The sequence below is a fragment of the Lepidochelys olivacea genome (assembly GCF_965140295.1).
Source record: "Lepidochelys olivacea isolate rLepOli2 genome assembly, chromosome: 3".
Taxonomy (NCBI): domain Eukaryota; kingdom Metazoa; phylum Chordata; order Testudines; family Cheloniidae; genus Lepidochelys; species Lepidochelys olivacea.
Genome location: NC_140413.1, coordinates 148,568,056 through 148,590,895, shown reverse-complemented (window position 1 = coordinate 148,590,895; position 22,840 = coordinate 148,568,056). Strand labels below are relative to the sequence as shown.

General features: G+C 53.0%; 1 protein-coding gene across 5 annotated transcripts; it reads left to right on the top strand.

Moving 5' to 3' along the window:
* Window positions 1-3,495: 3,495 nt before the first annotated feature.
* DLK2 (delta like non-canonical Notch ligand 2) lies at window positions 3,496-22,499 on the top strand. 5 transcript variants are annotated; one of them, XM_084623021.1, is made up of 6 exons: window positions 3,496-3,815; window positions 11,579-11,680; window positions 13,891-13,954; window positions 18,128-18,258; window positions 19,438-19,582; window positions 20,216-22,499. In XM_084623021.1, exons 1-6 carry the CDS (start codon window positions 3,734-3,736, stop codon window positions 20,991-20,993), a joined length of 1,302 nt encoding a protein of 433 aa, XP_084479147.1. In that variant the 5' UTR covers window positions 3,496-3,733; the 3' UTR covers window positions 20,994-22,499. The 5 variants fall into 5 exon arrangements, with proteins under 5 accessions (XP_084479147.1, XP_084479148.1, XP_084479150.1 ...); XM_084623022.1 differs by lacking the exon at window positions 3,496-3,815 and adding an exon at window positions 8,080-8,098; XM_084623024.1 differs by lacking the exon at window positions 3,496-3,815 and adding an exon at window positions 8,231-8,253.
* Window positions 22,500-22,840: the final 341 nt, after the last annotated feature.

Sequence of the window (22,840 nt, the reverse complement as noted above, 5' to 3'; positions counted from 1 at the left end):
TCAGGGCTGCCTCCTACCTGTGTTGGCTGCAGCTCCCAGCCCCTGCTTCACAGATGAGTCCCTCCTGAGCCGAGCAGTGGGGTGGGGAAGAGCAGCGAGCAACGCGGAGAGGGGGGAAGAGGAGCAAACGGGGCCGGGGCCTTGGGGGAGGGGGCGGGCCATCAGAGGGAAGAAGTGGGGAGGGGGAGGTTCTGGCGCTCCCACTGGAGTGTGTGTTTTTTAAATATTACAAAGTTGGCAGCCCTAGGTACACCAGCCCTCGTAGAAGATAGCTGGAAGCATGCTCTGCATACCACAAGCTCAGACGCCACAAACACTAGACTTGGAGGGGAATTCATTTTAGGGCCTCCAACAGGAAGAAGAGTGGGCAAATATCCTAGGAACCAGCCTAGAGATTACAATAAAAGATAAACACAGGAGCCCCTAAGCTAGCCACTGCCTGTGAGACTCCTCCTTTCTGGCATGACCTGAGTAGTCCATCCCTTGAGGGCAGCTAACCACCATCCCTTGAGGTGTCGCTAGGGCTTCTTACACACTGTTGCCCACCAACAGCGATTGCTTCCTGTCTCCTACTTGCAGGCTACTCCCCAGTGCTACCAACTTTCCTGAGTTCAACCTGAGCAACACAATGTAGGGCCCTTGCTGGAGCCAGTCTCGCCAGGCAAAAGCCCCTCTGGTCAGTCAGCTGTCTTCCCCACTTGCCTCCTCTCCTGGGGAAGAGCAGCAGGTCAGGGCTGCTGCAGGAAGCAAGCAAAGCTCTACCCCAGCAAGGAAGGAGCAGAAATAGCCCAACAGCTCAGGGGGCCTCCGCTCCCTCCTCCTCTCCTGTAAATAAGGGGTCAGTCTGATCCTCCCCTCTCAATCTCAGCAATGCCAGGCTTGAGAAGGAGGAGAGGAGAGTGAAGAGCCCACGGAGCTGTCCCCTGTCCCAGGCATGAGAATGGGGAGAGGGGACCCCACTGCAACTGCCCCCCAGGCCTGGGAGAGGGGAGGAAGTGCCCTGGAGCTGCAGGAGGAGCAGAGGTGGGACTGGGGGGATAAACTTTTAGGCTGGGGAATGGGCAGAAGTGGGGTGGGGGGAATGTTGGGGTTTGGGAAGAAGCTGGAAGCCCCACACCACCAGGCAGCCTGCAGCCGGGGCCCAAATCACCCTAGTGAGTATCTTTGGAAGAGTGGCAACATGAACTGTGTCTCTCACACACACTGGGGGTGGGCAGGGGAAGCTCAAAAATCAAAAGACGGAGTAAAAACCTCAGCCTAACCTTTAAAACAATCTCATGATTTTTTGCAGTTGGATTTGTGAACATGTGGGGTGAGCAATACCGCTTCCCTTCCCAGTCAGCTCCCAGGCTGCTGCCTATAAGCACCTCTGCCTCACTCCTGGAGCCTCAGCCTCTGAGCCCGCAAGCTTCCCTTTTCTTTTTCTGGTCCCTCTGCCCTCTCCTGGCTAGAGTGGATCTGGGGCCCTGCTCCTCCCAAAATGACCTATGACCCAGTCCTTCACTCCAGCTCATTCTAGCAAGGGTTGAGGCTACCCAGTATTGAGCAAGCAGGTTTGTTCGTAGGAACTGCCATACTGGATCTGCCCACAGGTCCATCTAGGGCCCAGTTAGTTTTCACCCTGGAGCCCCTTGCACCAGCCAAGCTACAGCATGGAGTCCAGAGAGCAGACATAAACCCCAGAAGGAATAACCCCAGCACAGGAGACCCCTTTGCCTGGTGCAGGGCAGACAAGAGGCAGGGCATGGGCAGGCCAGAGGAGGGAGGATTGGATACGGCTTGAACAGACCTTCACTTTTGGTGATTCTACACCCCTACAAAGCCCTGTGGGGCCATTCAAGCAGGGGTGCAACTTAATCACCATTGGCCCAAAGAACTTCTGAATATGGGAATTGCAAGTTGCCTCCCCTCCATTCAGATGCTGGCACCTATGCAACTGCATGGATGGATTTGCCCCAAGTCCAGAATCCTGTCTCCAACAGTGGCCAGTACCTCATGCTCCTGGGGAAGGTACAAGAATCCCTAGTGAACATTTATGGAATAACCAGCATATATAAACTGCTTCTTCCTAATGACTCTGAACTAGAGAGTGGCTTAAGAGCCCAGGAGCTGGAGGGTTTGTATCCCTCCTGGAACTATTTTTTATATCCTTATTATCATTGCCCTGGTTGTTCTCATTGTCCATGTAAATGTCCGATCCTTTTCTGAGTTCCACTGAGCTCATTGTCTTGATATCTTGTGGCAGCGAGTTCCAGGGGTTATAGACACATAAACTTTAAGGCCATAAGGGACCATCATGATTATCTGGTCTGACTTACAGCACATTGCAGACCATAGAACCTCAGCCACCCACTCCTGTAATAGGCCCCAACAGGTTATTTATGTTCTGTGTGGAAAAGGGTTACCTTTTATTAATTTTAAATATACTGCCTTTCCATTTAATTGGAATGTCCCCACCCTTGTTCTTGTATGGCACAAGAGGGTAAATAGAAGTGCCATCTGGAAGGGCCAAAAGTGATGTGAAGTCCCATGAACTAATGAGTCTGGTGCTGAGTCTAGGCAATGGCAACCGGGACGTCAAGGTCAGAGAGAATCTGGCACTGGGTTTGAACAACATCCCCAAGGACTTTGGGGTACAGAAAATGTAGCATTAGGTGGCCCGGGGGCGGGGGGGGTTAAGATAGCAGAGAATGCAGAGCTGAGCCAGGGGGTGTCCCAGCCCAGTTCCTCTTATGCCAGTGTGCATACCACAAACCCACCATTGCTAATGGCATTAGTTGCCCCTTTGCTTGTCCTCAGTGGCAGCCTCAGCAGCAAGGCCAAAGGACTGAAAGGGCCTTGGAGACTGAACTCCATTTGTACCATCGGAGGACAACCACCAGAGCAGGCTGAGGAAGGGCAGGCAGCGTGAGGGAGTTAGTACTATCACTTAGGCCTTTCCCATTCTTCCTCCTCCCAGGATCTGCTCCAGGCCCCAACCACACTTGTCGGGTGTGTGCATAGTTGTATTTCAACACAGCCACTCTCCACAGGGTGACAGATTGTTGACATGGTGAAAATTACCCAGGAAGAGCCAGAAGCTGTTTCACCTTTGCCCTTAACCCTCTCTCCTGTTTCTGCCACCCACCCCCCTCCCCAGTACACACACTCACGCTCATATCCCTGCTGCCCATGGAAGCTATTTCTAAGCAATCCCGGGCATCTGGGGAATGAGGCTCTGAACAAATATCGGAGCGTGCGCGTGCACGCACACACAGAGACACAGACACGTGCTGCTGCTGCTGCGGAGTCAAATATAGACCTTGGGGAAGGGGGAACAATGGCAGGGGGGTTGGGTTACATTGCCGCAGGGCCAGCGGGCTGCGGGTGTTTGTTGTGGGCCAGGGTGGAATGGGAAAAGCGAGGGGGAGGGAGAGAACATTTGTTTTAATATATAGCCCCCCGCCTGGTGCTGTGCTATGCTGTGCAGTGTGTGTGTGTGATTGACCTGGAGTGAGAGCCAAGCTATGGGATGATAAATTGAGTTGGCAGCTCAGTGGCTTTTGTGGTCTCTCTCCAGCTGGTTTCCGCTACTCCCCTGTCTCCTGGCCTGGAGGAATTAGAGGGGGCAGGAAGGGGTGAGTTTCACTGGGCTTCTGCACAGAAAAGTGTTTCTCTCTTTGCTTTGGAGAAAGTTTCCCCAGTGGAGGGGAAGCCGCAGCATCACCTGTTCCCTCAGCCCAGCATCTGCTTCATGCCCCTGATGTCCAGTTGCCTCCAAGGAACAGGCTCCAGACAGCAAAAGAAAGGGAAGCAGGTCCAGCTGGTTTTGACAGGTAATTTTTCTGGCTGTATGTGAGTGGTGATAGCACTTTGGAAGTGTGGCCTGGGAGGGGCTGTTTAGCTGGCACGTGCCAAAGGAGTGACAGGTCACCCCATTCCAACCCCAGGTTCCCACTTTGTGGGATTTCCTTGAACAGGGGAAAATCTCTGGACAGATTCTTATGGCTAGAAAAAAAATCCTTCCTAATTCTGACCCAGCAGCTGTTCAATGTGAGAAGCCGCTGGGGATGGTATAGCAGTGATCAGAGGCGAGCAGAGCAGGATCTAAGCCTGAGCTAGGGGGCAGGAATCCCAATCTCCAATCTCAGGGGCTGCAGAAAGAGTTGTCTTTCCTGACTAGGTCTCAAAGAATTGGACATTGTTATAGCAAGTCCTAGACCAAGGATTCAGCAGGGGAAGGTTGAGAACCCTGCACTCCTCGGAAAGTTTCACTCTGAGCCCCTAGTGCTAGACAAGAAGCTGCAGGTGTTCTCCCACTCCTTTTTCCCCTCTGTCCCCTTCCCCCACTTTCTTTACCTCCCTTCTCCCCATCTCTTACTCTCTGTAAGAATCATACAAGGACCATGGTTAAAAAGTGAAAGGAAAAGTGTCATTTGTTTAAATTCACCCATTTTTTCCTCTCTCAGTTATTGAAATGATTTCTGTTCCCTACCCTACTGCCTGTGAGTTTATATCTCCAGTGACCAAGTGTCACCTCATGTACCCAGATGGCACTCACTCAGTGCCACGGCTCTCACGCTTGAGAGGAACAGAATGGAGAACCCGGGGTCCTGTATTACTTACTGCAATCTAAGCCCATCTCCCCCTCTTACAGATCCTGGTGAGTTGTATGTACACGCACACGCTGATCTTAACATGGAGTGCTTCTCATTATATGGGTACACACACATTCACTCTGTCAGAGCAGACACACACACTGACGCCACCACGGCTACACAAATACATAACACACACACTCAGTCCAGCAGCACACACAATGCCACTGGCACTCAGAGGTCCTTATCACTCAAACTAAGAAAAATACAATGTAATTGTATGGGACCCTGTTCCCATAGTGGCCTCGCAGTGCCCAGCAGTCAGTCCCAGGGCAATATCACAATAAGAGCATGTGAGAACAGGTGAGGACAGGGAACAGGGAGAGATGCGAAGAGTGAGTAATAGCAAGCGCCTGCTACACCAGGGTAGTGTCCGAGGAAGCTGGTGCAGGCAGTACCATTTGAAGGAGGAGGAGGGAGGGAGGTGAGAAGCCTAAGCCCCATAGCAAAGGTGCTAGCAGTGCCAGGCGCTGCCTGGGCTTGGCAGAGCAGAGGGAGCAAGTGGGGATATTGGGCAATGGTCAAAGAAGATTGAACAGCAAGGGAGTTCTTCCTGTTCTTTTAGCAGTGCCAGCCAGGGAGGGAGAGCTCTCCTTCTGCTTTTAGCAGAGGAAGGGGAGATGTACTCTCCTCCTCACTGCTCCCCTTTACTGTAATGCCTAGTATCAAGAGAGGTAGGGTCACACTTGTAGACTGAGTCGGAACACAAAGGGCCTTGAAGAACAGTGCCTTCCATGACTAGGTCTCCTAGGCGCTATGATAATACAACTACTACTACAAAGATGAGGCTAGTGACTTTGCAGAAGATGGAGAACCAGTGAAGGCCTCCCAGGATAGAGCTGGAGCAGTTCTGTTCCATGCACATCTGAGCAGATGGCTGAAGCATCCTGAAGAGACTGAGGTATGGATCTGAGGGGCCTCTGGAGACCATGGAAATGGGTGCTCATGCACCTGACTTGTGAAGGGAGCGATTCAGCAAAGAAGGTCTAGAAGATAGATTGAGGTGCAACAGTTTGCTCAGAGAGACTAGGGGAACTTAGGGCCAAGAGGAGAAAAGAGACCAGTGAGAAGGGAGGTGGTTGAATTGTGGTTACAGCTGAGTATCCTTCTCTATCCAAGAGGGAAGGTGTCTGTCTTGTTGATGTTTGAGTGGAGCAAGTTAAGAGCCAGGTGTCACCGTGTGTGACAAAAGGGGAGGGAGATGCAAGGAGAGGGAGTTGATGGTGATTAGCATAAAAGCAATAGTTGAGGTAAGTGAAATGATGTGCCCAAGTTGGAAGGGGTGGACAGAGAAGAGAATGGTGTCTTGTATGACAGACATATGAGGCACAGTTATAGAGACAGGTGAGATCCCAGGTAGGGAGGGAGCAGAGACGCCAGCCTGAAGTCCAAGAGGGATGTGTAGCCCATGTCAAACGCGACACTGAGGTCAAGTGTGAGGGAGCCCTAGACAACAGAGGGGAGGAGGAGAGTGCCTGAGGAGGGTGCTTTCAGTGCTCTGGAGTTCAAATTGAAATGGACCAAGGATGCTGTGGGCACTAAGGGTGTTGCAGAGATGATTTTCAAAAGTATTTTGCTTTGAAGAGTACATTTGATCTGGGGCCACACTTGACAGCAGTGGGGTCAAAAGTGATTTCTTGAGGAGCACTGCAGCTATGAGTGTGGTAGGGATAGAGCTGCCAAGAAATGAACGGACGATCATAGTGCTGGCAGAGAGAGCCAGAGTGGAGAGGACAGGGCCTGAGAGAAGGTAGTCAGATGTGATGAGCGTGGATATGGTGATTTGGGAGGATTGGGAGACAGGGAGCGCGGAATTAGTGGCTGTGTGCTTTTGTTAACTGATGCAGTTCTGGAGTGGTAGGAAGTGGCAAACTCTGGGCAAGAGGTGAGGGGAAGAGGAGAAAGTGGGCAGGTGGCAGAGCAGATTGGTAATGCTGAAGAGTGAAACTTGCCAGGGCCTTTGGATGTTACACAGCAATAGACAGGAAGGTGCCTTCCTGGGTTGGAGAGAGGCCTTGCAGAGGACTAGCTGTTCTGTCTATGTCTGATGAAGAAAGCTTTGGGGCACCAGTACCTCTCCAAGTGATCTCTTAAGGGCTTAGAGCTTATCCATGTAATGGAAGGTTCGGGAGGAGCAAGGAAACGTAGAGTTTTTAGAGAGGCAAGTTGGTTTGGAGATGCAGACAGAACAAACAATCAGATGCTCCCCAGGAGTCCTTGTCACCACACATAAAGATCCTTGTTATACACGCACACGCAGACACAAGCAGTCAGCTGACTGAAGATGGGACTGACACACCAGTAAGCTTCCTGGAGATCCTTGCCGTCTTGAGTGGATGGAGAAGAAGAAGTTGGTTAATGGCTTGTGGATGGTATGAAGAGGAGGGCTGGGATTCACAGAGCATTCAGATTGCTTTTCTGATGGGAGGTGACTGTCAGAATTACTCTGTCTCTGCTTTAAGCAATGGACTATCCCTTGGGGTGAAAACTGGAAGAGCTTGCAGGGCAGCCTTTAAACTAGACAGGAAGGGGCTGAAGGAGGAGCTTTTACTTAATTCAGATAATTTTGCATGTACTTTCAATATAAACATCAAAATAGAAGATGGAGACATTTTTCAAGAGATGATTGATAATGGCGGAAATGAGCACTGATGTATGAAAAGGTATGCAGAAAAAAGCAGCAAGTGTGAGCAGGAAGACTTGATCAAGGCAGGCCTAGATAATGCAGTGATTAAAATGTGGCATCTTTGTGTGGTTGATTCACACAAGGACTTCCAATGTTGCTCCTGTTGCTGGAGCCGTACTGGTGCTAGTGCCACTGGGAGAAGGAGAGAAATGCCAGAGAAGCCAAGACCCTGCTGTGTTAGGGGAGTCTCTTGCCCCATTCTCCATGTGGATCTGAAGCTGCTTGCAGTCCTTGGTTCTCATCTTCCACTCTCAGCAGGAAGCCTGGGTTGGTGTCTCTGCTGGTCAGTCTCCATGAAGCAGATTTTGGCTGGCTGCCAAGCAATATGTGCGTAGTTAAAATCTCCATGACCACTGACCAGCATCCTGTGGCATGGGGTAACCCAAGAGTTGTCCTGGGGGTTTCTCCTTGTTTCACGTCTGTTTCTCCAGCCCTTGGTACTGGTTCCTGGCACCCAGTGGTTTCTCCTTCCTTGGCTTTTCATTCCTTGTATCCTTCCCCCCCAGATGTCATTCCCCACTTCCTCTCCTCACTCATATGGGACGGTAGCACCCCATCAGTGGGAAGGGGTTGTCTATTCAGCCCTGCACTCCCTTTCAGTGTTTCCTGGGCAGACCCTAGAGGGCTCCAGTGCCATTCCAGATCACAGGGGGATCCTCCCCCCAGGACTGGGACAGAGCTAGGGGGCTCGGGCTCTGTAACAGGGCACTCTCCTCCCTCCTCCTCTCCCCTGCTCCTGCTTTGCAGTGGTGTGTGGCTGCCCCCCACCCCCTAGGTGAGCAAGCACAGGGACAAAAACCTTGGGGCAGATTCTGCGGGGGAGGCCGGAGGGGGAAGATCTCCTGGGAGGGGGCAGGGAGGCGTCAGCCCAGCTCTCGGCTCAGGCAGAGGCGGCTTCCCAGCTGCCAATCGGGCTGGAGCAGGTGAGAGGTGAGTGGGGCAGGGCAGGGGGCTGCCTGCGGCTGGGGGCTCTGGGTTTCCTGGCTCCCGCTCGCCGTCGGGCTGCGGGAGGCGGCATGTCCCGGGGAGGGCGCAGGGATGTGCAGCCACACGCAGCCCCTGGCAGCCGGCCTGAGCGCACGGCAGCGGCGGGAGGAGCAGCCGGAGCGGGGAGCCTCGCAGCAGCTCCGCAGCCCTGCGCCTCCCGAACCCCCCGCAGCCGGGCCGGGCCGGGCCGGGCATGGCAGCCCCCCTCCGCCGCTCCCCGAGTTAGACCCCGGGAGCCAAAGGAGCCGCTGCGATCGCCGAGGTGAGGAGGCGGGAGGCGGGCAGGACCGGCGCGGGAGATCAGGGGGCGGCCTGCGGGCTGGGGAAGGAGTAGGGGGCGGTGGGCTGGGTGCGGGGCCGCGAGGGGAGGGAGGGAGGATCCGGCTGCCTACGGAGGAGGCGAGCAGGCAGCTGCGCGGAGGGCAGGAGCCGGCAGAGGTGCTGCCCCACCGCCAGCTGGAGTCCAGGCTCTCGGTGCCCGGCGGCCTTTGCTGGCTGGCGGGCGGGGGGGAGGCGCCCCCTGCCGGGCCGGGCGCCTGGGGAGGGGGATGTGGCTGAGGTGAGGCGGGGGCAGCACGTGTCTGCACTAAGCGAGCCCCTTGCAGCTGGCTCGGGGGGAGGAATGGAGGCGTCTGCAGCGATCTCGGAGACCTGGCTCCCAGGTCCCTCTCTTCTCGCTCCATCCCGCGGGGCAGAGCCGTTCTGGGCTGGGGGTCAGGCTGGATGCAGAGACCCTGCCTGAGTGCACAGGAGTCAGGGGGCTAGGCAGGGCTGACAGTGCTCCTCTCCCCAAAGCACTGAACCTCGAGGGGTGCACCCCAAGGGGCACCACCCCCTGCACACTCCTTGCTGCCCAGGGGAGATCGGGCCCTGGCCTCAAAGAGCCAGAACCTGGAGCTTGAGCAATATCAGGATGTGCCAGAGAGAGATTCAGGGCCATCCCCTCCAACAGCATCTGGGGGCAGGGGACAATCCTCCTACTTTGCTCTGAGGTGGTTGCTTTTTTCAGCTGATCCACTTTGTGCTCTGCCTTCATTTACAGCTAGTTTAGTTTAGCTCCCTCTCCCAGAAAAGAGAGAGCTGTAGGGAGCCCGTGCCGCCCCCACCTCCAAAGTGTGACGCTCGCCTAGTGAGCAAACTCGTGTGTCTGTGAAGTCAATGCTAAGGAAGCAGAGAGGTCAGGAGGGCAGCTCTAGGTGGGGAGTGGAGCTTAGAGGTGTAAGTCATAGCCCCTGGAAACCCCAGCCACCAACCCCCCCAGTAACCGTCAGCCACCAATCCCCCCATCCACCAATTCACCCAGAACCCGCTGATCTGGTAGCCCACAGAATCCCTACTCAGCAAGCCTAATAAATACATGAGTACAGTATTGAAAGGAGAAAGTTCCTTCAGTTCATGAGAGTGACCTAGGGCTTGGAATAAAGACCTAGCCCCAGTCCAAATACTGCTCATACTGCCTTTGCATTGTCAGAACACCTTATGTTTATTTAGAGCCTTTAATCCCAAAGGCTCGCACGGTCTCTGCATGCTGCCTCCCCACTAGTGCTGGAAGGTTCTACCTGAGCTGCAGGTACAGCGTTGGGAATAATGTCCACATTTTGATGGTCATGCCTCAAACTGGGACACTTCATGAGAAATCTAAGGGAAAATGACCTTTTCAATGACATGTGGTATGAGGCTCAGCTCCTAATGGCCCCGGAGGAGCAGGCTGCCAACTGTTCAATCATAATCCCTAAATTATTTTATAAGATTCACAGGAATCACTTCACCCTCGCCTGAAATGCAGCAGCTGTTCAACAGCTCACACCAACACTACATAGCACTTTAGGACAGGAAGTGAAGGAGAATCCTGTGCCCAAATGTAAACTGCAAGGGGGAATTCAGGGAGGTAGAATGTAATTATCTGTGGTGGAATTTGGTCAGGCTAATCAGAAGTGCCATGGGACTTGTAATGGCCACAGGTGGTTAGAATCTTTGTTCTGCAACTCATTTGAATGATGCTTCTAGCAGCACCGTACCTGTAAGACAACAGGACAGTCCAGACTCAGACCAGCCCGCTGCTGAGGTACCAGTGTCACTTCCTGAAGAGTCTGTCCGCTGCCTGAATCCTAGGAAGTCTCCCATCCAAGCATTAGCTCAGCCCAGCACTGCATTGCTTGCAAGCCACCCTTAAGGTAGAAGAGCCCCTGTCCTTCCCATCCACATGTTTGGGTAGAGTCCCTCCATATGCTCATCATTCTCCTAGGAAAATTGCCTGGCCCTTCTGATCTGGTTATATTTCTTTCCCTATTGTGTCAATTGCTTGCCCATAACAGTCCCAATGTGCCCCAGAAAGCTATGAAGGAACAAGGCCTTTTTGGGAAGTAGTAGTGCTGCTCCAGGAGGGCAAGCAGTGGATGGAAAATAAATGGCCTCAGAAACATTGGAGCTACCAGTGGCGCTGCAGGAAGACAGGAGAAACAGGAAAGAATGAACTACAGTTAATTAGGAAGGGAATCTTTGCTTTTGCTTCTTTAAGCTTTAACCCCAAATCTAGGGGCTTTTACCCCACTCCCATGTCCTGCAAATGTTGCTCCTGGCAGTACTGACCGCCTGCCAGAGTTGGAGGGATTTATTTTCCTCCCTCCCCCTTTTGAGTCTGGCAGAGACAGAAGCAATTTCCCTGCTTAGCCATCAGCTTTATTAGGTTTGCTAGCTGCAGCTCAGAGTCTAGTGAGAGGACATAAAGTCACCAGCTCTACATCTGAGTGCAGTTGGCTGCACTGATTGCAGAGGCAGTGAGGACTGAGAAGCAATCTCCTCAGCACAGCCTGAGCTGCACCTCAGAGAGTGTCACCTGTCCATTCAGACTGCAGTTAAGATGCATTGGTAGAGTCATGTGGGTGATCTCAGTATTGAATAAAAATGGGTATGGTTCCCCTATGCTGGGGAAGTGGGATTGCTGGAGGGGAAGGCTGAGATACATGGATGGGCTCCAGTTTAATATCCTTAGTCATTATATACAGTACACAGATACAATTCTGCTTTATACATTTAAAGGAGGCTGTTTGGACCCTGGAGCGCTGGTTGTCCCCATGAGAGGAGGTAGCCCAGAAAGACCTGGTAGAGAGATGTAGTGAGAATGTGACAAGTGGACAATCCTTGTAAAAATGCATGTGAACTTAGAGAAATAGGATGATGGGGAGAAAGGGATGTGTGAAGCAACCCAACAAGGCTGCAGGGGGGTGGGTGTAGGGTTTTTCTGACTGTTCTCTTTATGTCTCTGTAGGTGTTCATCTCGGTGGGGCCACATTGACCATGCTTAGAAGTTTCTGTCTTCAGCTCATGTCCTTGGTTTGGATCCTCTTGGCCCATCACCATCTTGCCCAAGGTGGGACTCAGTAGACATGTGTCTTTCTCCTGTGTCCATCCTTCCAAACCCACTTTGGTGCTCCTGAAGTCTCCTCACATCACTGTTGTCCAGCAAAAGGAAGCTGATCCGACAGATGAGAGCAGCGGCTCTGCTTAGCCAGTAGGCGTACTGTGCATGACTGGCTGCTTTCCAGAAGTGTTATATCAGTGCAGTGCTAGGCAATGCCCAAAGGGACAGAGGGTAGGACTCCCTTGGGCTGCATAGGGAGCTCACTCACTTTCTATAAAAATGGCTGGATTATGGTAATGGACACAAAAGTTCCAAGAGGCAGGGAAAGGCAGGAGGAGTGCAAAACTCCAACTTGGATCCTGAATTTGCCCTAGTTAAGTGGTGAAGCCACAAAGCACCCACCATTGCAGAGTGCTTATAGACATGAAACAAGATAGTACTCAGCCACAGGCTGAATTGGCCCCTCATGCTGCTCCAGATTAGCCATGGCACATTATGGGAGTTTCTGGTCTTGGTCTGGGCCAGAGGGAGTCTGCCTCCTGCTTGCAGTGAAGGCCGTTAGGATGCAGTGAGGAGAACACGCCATCCCCTCTGACTTCTCATGTTCCAAAAGTCTCTTTTGCTGGCAGCCTGATATAAGCTCTGCTGATGGGATTCGAGATTCAGCACAGGCCAAGGGGAGATGGACTCAATCAGCTACCAGTCCTCCATCTCCAAGATGGGGGCTGAAGGAGGCTCAGTCCCCGAGATAAGAGGTCCAATTTCCTGATATTTGCTTCTGCTCTCCCATTCCTACCCCATGCGGGTCTCTCTTCCTGCTCTCTTTGTCTGACTCCAGCCCATGTTTCAGGTGTGCAGTGACACCTGCTGGACAGGGGGCAGGATGAGAAGCTGTTTGCTTTGTTCTTGCCTCTGGCTCTCAAAGCCTAAGAGTAACAATGATGGGGAGTGGAGCTCCCCCAGCTTGTCCCAGCCACAAGACTATGTGGGACTGAGCGCTCTAGACTGAGTCTAATGGCCACTTCTGAGCCCTGGAAAGCCATGTCTCAGTGATAATCAGTGAATAGGAAGAAGAGAGCAGGTGACCCGAGAGGGAGAGGCAGAGAGCAATGAACAGGAGGGAAGAGGGCTGGAGATGAAAGGAGACACCTGACTGAAGAAAGGAGGCCAGTGGTGGGGAGGAGGAGCAGCGCGGTCAGGCCATGGCTCAGTTACAGCCTTTGGGGCCTTTAAATAAATAAACAGAACTTGACACCTGTCAGGTAATAATGCCCCACTCTTGCCTTCCTCTCTGCAATAGAGTGAGGGATTGTTACTCAGAGCCTGGCCTTGGCAGAGCCTCGCAGCATAGCACTCTGAAAGCATCTGCAGCCCTAGGGATAGAGGCCCTGCTGGGGACTGAGACGGTGCCAGTCCAGCCTCACTCACCTCACATCCTGGGGAAACTTGGCTTTTCCCAAAGGACACAAATGTTTAGAATCTTTAGAATAGAAGGAATCCTTCTCAAGGCCCTTAAGCTCCTCACATTTCTGCTCGGAAGCTAATCCTAGACTTTACTATCATTATTATTTATTATATTATAGTAGCACCTGGAGGCCCCAGTAGGATGAGTCCCTATTGGGCTGGGTGCTGTAAACCCACAAGTAATACATATTCCCTCCCAGAACAGCCACAGTCTTAGGAAAGTGCCACAGACAGGGTGAAGGACATGATCCCAATATGTAATTTTCAAGCACATTGTTAGTTTTCTGAACAAAGACGCAGTGTTTCAGCCACCTACCTGCTGTGTCTTGTCACAGCCCTAGATTGTGAGCTCTCTGGAGCAGGGATTGTCTTGTTTATACAGCACCTAGCACACCAGTGCCCCTAATTCTTGATTGGGGTTCCAAAATGCTGTTGTCATACAAGTACTACCTGTTTCTGTGCACCTGCTCCTCACTGTCTGATCCTTCCCTGTGCAGATGGTCTCTTGTAAAGCCCTCACACCCCATGCGGTAGTGACATAATGAGGGGCAGTCAGAGATAAATGAAGGAGGGGGAAGTGAGCACTTGCAAGATAAAAGGGATATATCGCCCCAGGGCCCTCAGCGTGGATAGATCTGACCTAATAGGGGCCCTTGGCATGAGCAGTTCTGGAACCCTGGGGCTTGCATGCACTGGTTTATGCTTGCTTTTCTGACCTTCTTGTGCACTAACTCCCACTCTGCCCTGTCCTGCAGGTGATGACTGCAGTGAGCACTGTAACTTGGCCCACGGCTGCTGTGACCAGGACGGCAAGTGCAGGTATGGTGTCTGGAATTCCAGTGTGGGTGCATTTCAACTTTAACCATTCCTGGGACAGCTGATCTCTCGCTCCATGCACTGTTTCCCTGGGACATCCAAACCCTTTCCTAGGTCAAAGAACGCAAAGGGACTCATCCTACTCAACTCATCCAGATCTCAGTCCCCAGGGTCCAAGAGTCACATACTCCAGCCAACTGGATGGACCACCCTCGTTGTGGGAAAGGGTTGTGGGCTTTGCTTCAATGCCTTTAGATCCCACCTGAAGCCAACAAACTTGCACAGTTCTGCAGAGGCAAAGTGGCCCCTATAATCTCAACAGCAGTCTGATAGGCAGCACAGCAATGTGAGAGACACTAGGGATCCTCAGGGCTTAGATATTACAGTGATGGGTATCCTAGACAGAGAACGATAGCCACCCAGACAGCAGGAAAAGGTTAATTGTAAGCTGCTTTAGACTCTGAGCTCTTTGGGGCAGAGACTGTCTTCCTGTGGGTGTGCAATGTGGGTACTTGCAGAACACATAACATACATGATAACAGAAGGCCACAGTAGCGTTGACACCCACAACAGAAAGAGCAGCATTAGCTAGAATCCTGGCTTAGGGTTCAGTTATAACAGTGTCACTGGAGCCGTACTCTCTCTGTGCTACTTGTTTCAGGTGGGAATGGGGGAACCCACTGTGGCTCAGTTCTGTAGTGATGGCCTCTAAGACAGTGATGTGGCTGGTTTCAGGGGTGGCAGGTTTGTATAATTTTTGGTGATGCCCAGAACAGGTTCAAGTCATGCTCCCCTCCCCCACCCCACCTCCCTAAGGGTCTGGGAGGGCGTTTGGGTGCGGGCTCTAGGCTGGGACAGAAGGTGGGCTCTGGGAGGGAGTTGGGATGCAGGGGAGGGGTTGGGGCAGGAGGAGTGGGTGCAGGGGATGGGCTCTGAGAGGGAGTTTTGGGTGCGGGGGATGGGCTGGTGCAGGAGGGGGCTCAGGGCTGGGACTGAGGGTTGGGGTGCAGGATGGTGAGGGCTCTGGGATGGGGCAGGGCTGAGGCTGAGGAGCTTGGGGTGCAGACAGGCTGCCTCTGGGCTAGGGCCAGGGAGGAGGACTCCCCCCAACCCTCTCCTCCACTGGTACTGCCCCTCACTGTAGCCTCACTGGGGGTGGGGTATGGGGCTGCTGCTTGCCCAGCATGGGGCAGGAACAGTGACTGTGGGCGGGGGGGGGGGAAGGGTGTCACAACACTCACCCAAGCCCCAGCTGCTCAGGTCCAGGAAGCCCCCTCATCTCCCCTGTGGTAGGTGGTTGCTGGAGGGGGAGGGAGCTGCCATCACATGTGGCTTCCTCCCCTGCTGCAACCTCCTGCCCCACACCATAGTCCTGCAGGGCAGGATCACAGGGTCAGACACTCAAGGAAGCCCTAGCAGCTGCTCAGGTGAATGAGGTCCAGACGTATCCCGGCTGGAAACCCACTCTGGGTCACCTCCCGGTGGGTGGCAGGGGAGGGGAGGGCTGGGCTGCCAATAATGTGTGCACCTCCTCAGGTGCAGCAGCAGCCAGCTGCCGCAGGCCTGCTCTTGTGCTGTAACCTAGCCTCAGGCAGCAGCAGCAGCCGGCAGGGCAGGTGAGGGAGAGCAGCGCAGAGCGGCAGGGCAGCCCCCAGCTTTCAATCAGGCAGGGACGCTCTGGGGCCCGGGGGGAGGCACACGGGGGGGTGGCAGGCAGGGGCCAGGCCGGGGAAGAGACCTGGCTCCAAACATTGGTGGAGCTGGGCCCCTGGCCTTGAATATTCCTGGAGCCCGGGCACCACAGACCCATGTAACTCGCTGCCCCTGGCTGGTTTGGGGCACAAGAGGTGGCAAGGGCAAGTCAAGGGTGCTGTGCTAGTCAGGATGGTGGTCTTGCTGCCTGTTATTGAGGTGGTTACAGAGGTGTTAGTTACTGCCTTCCCTTTTCAGGTCACCCTTGTTCTCTGAACCCTCCTACAGCTTGGCAGCCTCTTCTCCCCATCATCTGGTTCTCAGAGAGACTCTCTGGCTAGCCTGTGCTAGCTCTGGCTGCCTCTGTCCGGACTTTCATTGCCCAGATGTGGAGAAGCTCAGAGCTCCTGCTATCTTGCTGGAGCCTATTGGGATTGTAGGCACTGCATTGAGTTTGTGAGGTTTAATTCTGTGATACGTTTTGAGTCCGATTCTTATATCTTCCCTGCTCTGTCACCTCAGCTCAGTTCTACTTTAATCCGGGTGCTCTCTTTCTCGGACACATCTCTTCTTTCCCCATTGGGGAGTCGGGCACTGTCCAATCAGGGAACACTTACAATCAATGCCCACTGTCCTGTTAGGTCCAGAATGCTGCTGTGTACTGCAGTGACTGGTTTCTCCATCACACTCTTATGGTGAGCTTGTAGAATAAGGTAATACTATACATGGATCCCATCTGGCATACTGTACATGGCTTCACATCTGGATTATTGTGCAGTGCCTTGAGTCCCACAATTCAGGAAGTGTGATGGGGTGTTCATCCCACATGTGCTGGGCAAGGGTTAATATGGGCCTGACAGACCAATTAACCTGCCTGCTCATACTTGGAGGGTAGGCCAGGCATAATTAGAGATAAAGCCCAGCTGGGGGAAGAGCAGGGCTTGTTTCTATAAAGAGCTGGGTGAGCCCAGTTGGGGAGGAGAGACCCAGAGGAGAGGAGGTAGAAAGTTTCTGCTCTAGGAAGCAGCCTGACAGGAGGCTGAGAAGCAGGGCAGGCTGGTTGGCTACTGCAGGAGTGAGCTGGAAGCCAACTGGAGACAGGGACCCTGAGGTGTTATAGCCTGCCAGAACCCCTGAGGGAGGGAAGGGAGGAAGGAATGTGCTGCTCCCTGGACAGTGGGTTGTTCAAGGCATAGGAATCTGACAAGGTATGGGGACAATCTGTAGGAGATGAGGCAAATTTGTGAGGAAGAGGCAGCCAGCTGAGGGCTGAAGATTTGGTTTTGTTGATATTTCTTTTGTTCTTTGGTAAAGGACTCTATGGCCCTGGGAAGGGCAGAAATTTTCAAATTGTCCTCGCCCTCTGGTCAGACCAATCTTATAGCTGGAGTAGGCCAAAGGACAGTGAGGGGAAACTGAGGCAAAAGTTGCTGCAATGCCAGAGCCAGAGAGGAGGGGGTGAGTTGAGCTGGTAGCTTTGTTGCAGGAAGGAAATGGACACATTATACTAGTAAAAAGAAAGCAACAAAATGTACAAAGCTACGGGGCCCTGGGGGGAATTCTGCATCCCTGATGGTGCCTGCCACCTGCCCTTTAGCTTGGCTGGAAGGGTACAGGCATTTTCTTTCTGTCTAATTTGATACTTGGATACAGAGCAGATTACTGGGAGGAGGACAATGTGGACTAGCAATTAAAATCAAGGCTGTTAGCCAAATGTCTGGGGTTCTGTTACTGCCTCTGCCACCCTATGTAGCCTTGTTGGGTAAATCTTTTCTTCTCTGCCTCAATTCCCACATCTGTAAAATGCAGATAATATTTACCTCCATCCCTTGGGAGGAGTGAGGCATTAAATGTTGGGAAAGGGCTTTGATGCTGAAGTGTGTGAAAGCATGTGCTGAGTGCTGCTACTCCAGCTTTTATGGGAGAAAATAAATGCGGTAGTAGCGGTCGACATGTATGCACACAATGTCACTACAGCCATGTTACCAGACCAGGCATATGTTTACGCTGCAGTCACGGGTGTGATCGCAGCTCAGTGGACTTACCAGAGCTAGCTTTAAGTGATGCTGCGGTGTGATGGGCTAGCTGTAGAGGAATTACCCACGGTTCCAGGAATACTTACGCTGCCGGCACTGCCCCGGCTTTACTGCTTCTGGGACCCAAGCTGGCTACAATAAAGCTTGCTTGGGTACATCTACACCAGCTACAATTACACCTCATGATTAGAGTGTAGACATGCCCAGGATCTGTCATCTTTGCCTCCTCCCTTGGCCTTGATGGGCTCCCCAGAAGAAGCAATTTTCTGCCTCCTGGGGGCGCTTTGAGAGAAGACTTTCCAAGCACCCCACACACCTATAGCAAGCGCAGGACGGGTGTGTGAAGATAGGCTTACGTAAGCCATCGCATAATCCACTTCTTGTCCATACTGTGCTACTATTGGGGAGGCTGCTGTGCTCGGACTGACCCTCCTGTATCCTCTTGCAGGTGCGATCCAGGCTGGGAAGGAGAGTACTGCGAGGAGTGTGTGCGGATGCCGGGCTGTCTCCATGGTACATGCCATCAGCCTTGGCAATGCATCTGTCACAATAGCTGGGCTGGCAAGTTCTGTGACAAAGGTAGGTCCCACCAGCTGGACAGGAATCCAGCTTGCTTCAGCAAAGGGTTCAGTGACTGGTAACTTGTTTACAATAAAGATCTCCAGGTGGGGAAAATGTGGTGGGGGGGAGGGTCCAAGTGCCCTGCAAAGCAAGGGAGGGGAATGTGGAGGGCACAGGGATTCGAGGCACCAGGTGTCAATCCAGCTGCCTGAGCGTATCCCCATGAGATTCTGTTTTTTACCCTTTCACGATTAGGGTAGGAGCCCAGCACACATTCCCTAAATGAAAGGTTGATGTTGCTGTTTAGGTGACCAGTGTTTTCTCATTGTGATGCTTGCATGGGAGGCTGGGGTCTTACCTTTCTGTCAGAGATTTGGCCCATCCCTTTTCCTTTCTACAGAAGGTGGTCAGGCTGCTGGGCTCTGATTCCCAGTTTGCAGGGCCCCTGATGCTGTGACACTGATGGGCCTGAGGCAGTGGCGTTAATGGTATTCACTGGCTTTCCCTCACTGTTGGGTCTGCTGACAGTGCTTTCTATTTCCATCCACACTTTCTGCCTTTGGCAGCCAGCTGGGTGGGAGCCACTCACTCTGTCCACTTCAAATGGAAGTGAGTGATGAAGCAGCTTCGTGGCATAGCTAATCTGCCCTCCAGCTAGGGGTCTCGGGGTTCTGCGCTTCAGGCTGGAGGGTGTTCAGAATGCAGTACGCAGTTATACTACGGCGCTCAGAGCCACAGGGCAGCTAAGGGCCTTCCCTTCTCTGCATCTCGCTTTCCCTGCCATATAGAACAATGTAAAAGTGCGTTGAGAGCTGTCGCTGAAGAGTTTAAGGCCAGATGGGACCACCAGCTTATCCAAACTGTCTGACCCCTCTATACCACAGGCCATTAAACCCTGCTCAGCCACCCCCACTCCAAGCCCAACCACCAGAATTAGACCAAAGTTTTACAGCCCTCAGAAGGCTAAACTACTGTGTGCCACAGGCAGAGAACAGGCGGGACTGAGGTGCTCCAGTGCCTGAGGCAATGACAGGGAACTGACTGAGTTGTACCCCAGTGAGTTCTGTGTAAAAGCCATGCTGCTGGGACTGAGGGAAGCTGCAGCTCATGATTCATCTTTTCCCTTTGGGGTGGGGTTGACAGTTCTTGTTGGCACCAGCTCAGCTTACCAAATGCCTCCCCTTTCTCTCTCCTCAGACGTACACATCTGTGAACATGAGCTCCCCTGCCAGAACGGGGCCGAGTGCGTCTATGACGGGGATGGGGAGTATTCCTGCCTGTGTCCTGAGGGCTTCCATGGGAAGGACTGTGAGCGGAAGACAGGGCCATGTGAGAAGGCAGGGTGAGAGAGAGCGGCAGGGCAGGTGGAGATTACATAAGGCATTAGCTCCAGCTCCTACTCTATCAATCAATAGCCCAGCTTGGATCATTAGCTGTGGATTTCCTTGTTTATGGCACAAAGCCAAAATCTTCCTAGTCTTTAGGGGAGCTTTGGTTTAGCTAACTGTAATGGCAGCTCCCACAGTGGATGGAGTCTGAGCTGTGATCAGAGGAGATTCCAGTCACTCACGGTTAACGCAGTGACCCTGCCTCTGCTTTGCACTCAGGGAAACTTACTGGGAGTCAGCCTTCTCCTTTGTAAGGTTTGGCTTTAGGCTTTTCCTGATGTGGGATTGGCCAGTGACTTGGCCACAATCTCTAGAAGGGTGGGACGTAGCTGGGCTCCAGGTGTGTCTGTGTACGTCCATAGAGACATCTTTGGCGGCCTTTTTCCCCTCTGTGCACAGGGACCCAAACACCTGCCCTTTTCTCTCCCCCGCTTGAGGGTGGAATTCCCCCTTGTGCAGAGACCAAGCACAAGGCCTAGGCACCACTTAAGCCCATGAGTGCATTTCACCCTGAGAATGCAAGTCTATCTGGGGCCAGAGCTATGTCCTATCCAGGCCTGTGATCTGTTCCTGCTCTCTGCCTGCAGGTTTCCATGCAGGAATGGTGGCCAGTGCCAGGACGAGAACGGCTTTGCTAGGAACTTCACCTGCAAGTGCCTGGCTGGCTTTATCGGTGCCCTCTGTGAGAATGATGTAGATGACTGCCTGATGCGTCCCTGTGCCAACGGTGCCACCTGCCATGATGGCTTGAACCGCTTTTCCTGCCAGTGCCAGGTGGGCTTCGAAGGCCGTTTCTGCACCATCAACATTGACGACTGTGCCAGCCGCCCATGCAAAAATGGGGCAAAGTGTTATGATCGCATCAATGATTTTGACTGCTTGTGTCCTGACGGTTTTACTGGCAAAACGTGTGAGGTCTCCACTCCGGAACCGACCTGGGTCACCTTCTACCTGCCTGCTAACAGGGAGAACAACGGTGCTGTGAAAAGCACAACCAGCGAGCATCTCTGGGTCACGCAGCCTGAGCCAGTCAGGACTGTGGTTACTGGGAGGCGGGTTGCCAACCACAGCGAGAGAGCCAGTGGGGGAGGGCTGTTGAAAATTTCTGTGAAAGAGGTGGTGACCCAGCGGGACGCAGGGTTGAGTAAGTCCCAGCTGGTGACCATGCTGGTGTTTGGGATACTCACAGCTGCGCTGGTCCTGGTGACCATACTGTTAATGCTGCGGAACCGGCAGAGAGGGCGTCAGAGGTCAAACTGGTACCAAAGCCCCTCACAGGCTGCAAGGAAGCTCCAGGAACAAGAATGTCAAATGGGCATGTTAAATACAGTCATGGTAGAACCCAGGAAGACAACAGAGCTGTGAGGACTCTGGCACTCTTAGAGTGAGGCCCTGCCAGGCAGTCATGCCAATGAACCCTTCACACTACGCCCTGGGAGTCATTCTGGTTGGGTATCTCCAAAGTACTAAAGGTCTTTGGTATAACCTGGTCTGTGAATCAGTGGGGAGGGGGTTTCCACAAGGCAGCGAATTCGTATTTGAAAACAGAACTCTCGAACAGGGTGTGACCAGCCTGTCCTGGATCTAATGCATCTCCATCAACCAGGCGCACCTAGGAGTCCAGAGCAAGGGCTGCGTCCAAACAGCCCACTACTGGAAACGGCAGCACACTGACTTTGTCAGCTAGCACCAGAAGACATTGGTACCATCTTATACTAAACCACGCTAGAAATGAGACTGATCATGGCAGAGCAGAAGAGGGGCATGACCCTCTGAGAAACTCAAACTCTGCCAGGCCCCTGGATGCTTGGTAATTCCTAGTGCTGACACTAGTGCCATCTTTGGCCTACTGTTCACAATGGGGCTAGGGCTTCTGGAGCTGTTGGGCTCTGTGTCTGCCCTTCTGTAGTGCTGTGGGGCTCCCAGCTCTTTCTGGTGGCCATAGTTTGTCTGTTCCAACTGCACAGTCCAAAGGAGTGAGCAAACGGGCTCCCTCCATAGCCTTGAGGTGCTGTGAGCTGGTTGGGAGAGACTCCAGAGGTGGCTTGAGAGCCCATCTTGCCCTGATACCATGTCCCTTCTTGTGAGAGTGTTTTGTACCTTGCTGCTGCTGATCCATCTGTCTTTCCCCCTTTACCAAACTGGTTTGTGTGTCTTCTACTAGTAATGCACAAAGCTCCTTCCGCACCCCAACACATGCTTCTGCTTCCCCACTCGCTGATGGGGAGAGCCAGATGTGTTAAAAACACAGCCATCTCCCCTCCAGTGTTCTGGAGGACTGGGCTGGTCCCTACCACATGCCCCTGCAGGTGGAATTGAATTTGGAGGAGGCTGGAAGTAAGCTCTGGTTGGTTCAGAAGTAGTCCAGCTCCCAGTTCCTGACTGCCTCTCCCAGGCACAGAGCTGGGAGTAAGCTAAAACCAGCCATTGGTGCACCTTTCAGTAGGAAGCACACCTGTCCTGATCCCTAAAACACAGCAGAGGGAATGGGACATTTAACCACGGATCTAGGTAATCTCCTGGCTGGTCCAGTCCAATCACCGGTGACAGATCATTCACTCCCTCCCTGCCAAGGACAGCGTAGGGCTAGACACCATGCCTCAAACAAGGGTGAGAGAGTTTCCCTGTTTCTCACCACTGCCCCACAGCCTTGCTATGTCGTATTCAGGCAGGGTCCACAGAAGCCATGCCACAGCCAAGGTAAAGGAGCTAGAGCCCCAGGTGGAAGGGCGGGCTCCTGCGTGGGAATGAGGCAGAGCAGGCAAAGGGGCTAGAGGGAGAGGAGATTAGGGCTTTACAAGGAAGATTATTTTTTTTAATACACTGATGGATGATGTAACTTTATCAAATAAAATACCAGAACCAGCATGGAGCCTAACAAGCCCACAAGCAGAGCCCTTTGCCGGTGGTTTTCTCTCTTCTGCCCAAGTCCACCCTAACTCTTTGCCAGAGGAGCTTCCCCATAGCCCCTCTAAAACCTGATTCTCATGCTGTACCTCAGAGAGACCCTCTAACCCATGGAGCCTGCTGGGGGGGTCCTCAATCCTATTTCCCCCAAGACAGAAAGGCAGTGTTACAACTTGGGCTACAGCTCAATGAGCAAAGAGGGACCAGAGCACCCCGCAGGGATGCAGCTGGGTCCTGCAGCCTCAGGTGCAGGAAAGGGGCACCTGTGTCTCGGGTCAGCCTGGAGAAGGGTTTGCTTCTGCTAT

Excerpts from the sequence above, each read along its gene's own strand:
- DLK2 (XM_084623020.1), top strand. The coding sequence starts at position 8,362 with ATGTGCAGCCACACGCAGCCCCTGGCAGCCGGCCTGAGCGCACGGCAG. Across the intron at positions 18,259-19,437 it reads TGGCAAGTTCTGTGACAAAG|ACGTACACATCTGTGAACAT; the intron begins GTAGGTCCCACC and ends CTCTCTCCTCAG. Across the intron at positions 19,583-20,215 it reads GGGCCATGTGAGAAGGCAGG|GTTTCCATGCAGGAATGGTG; the intron begins GTGAGAGAGAGC and ends CTCTGCCTGCAG.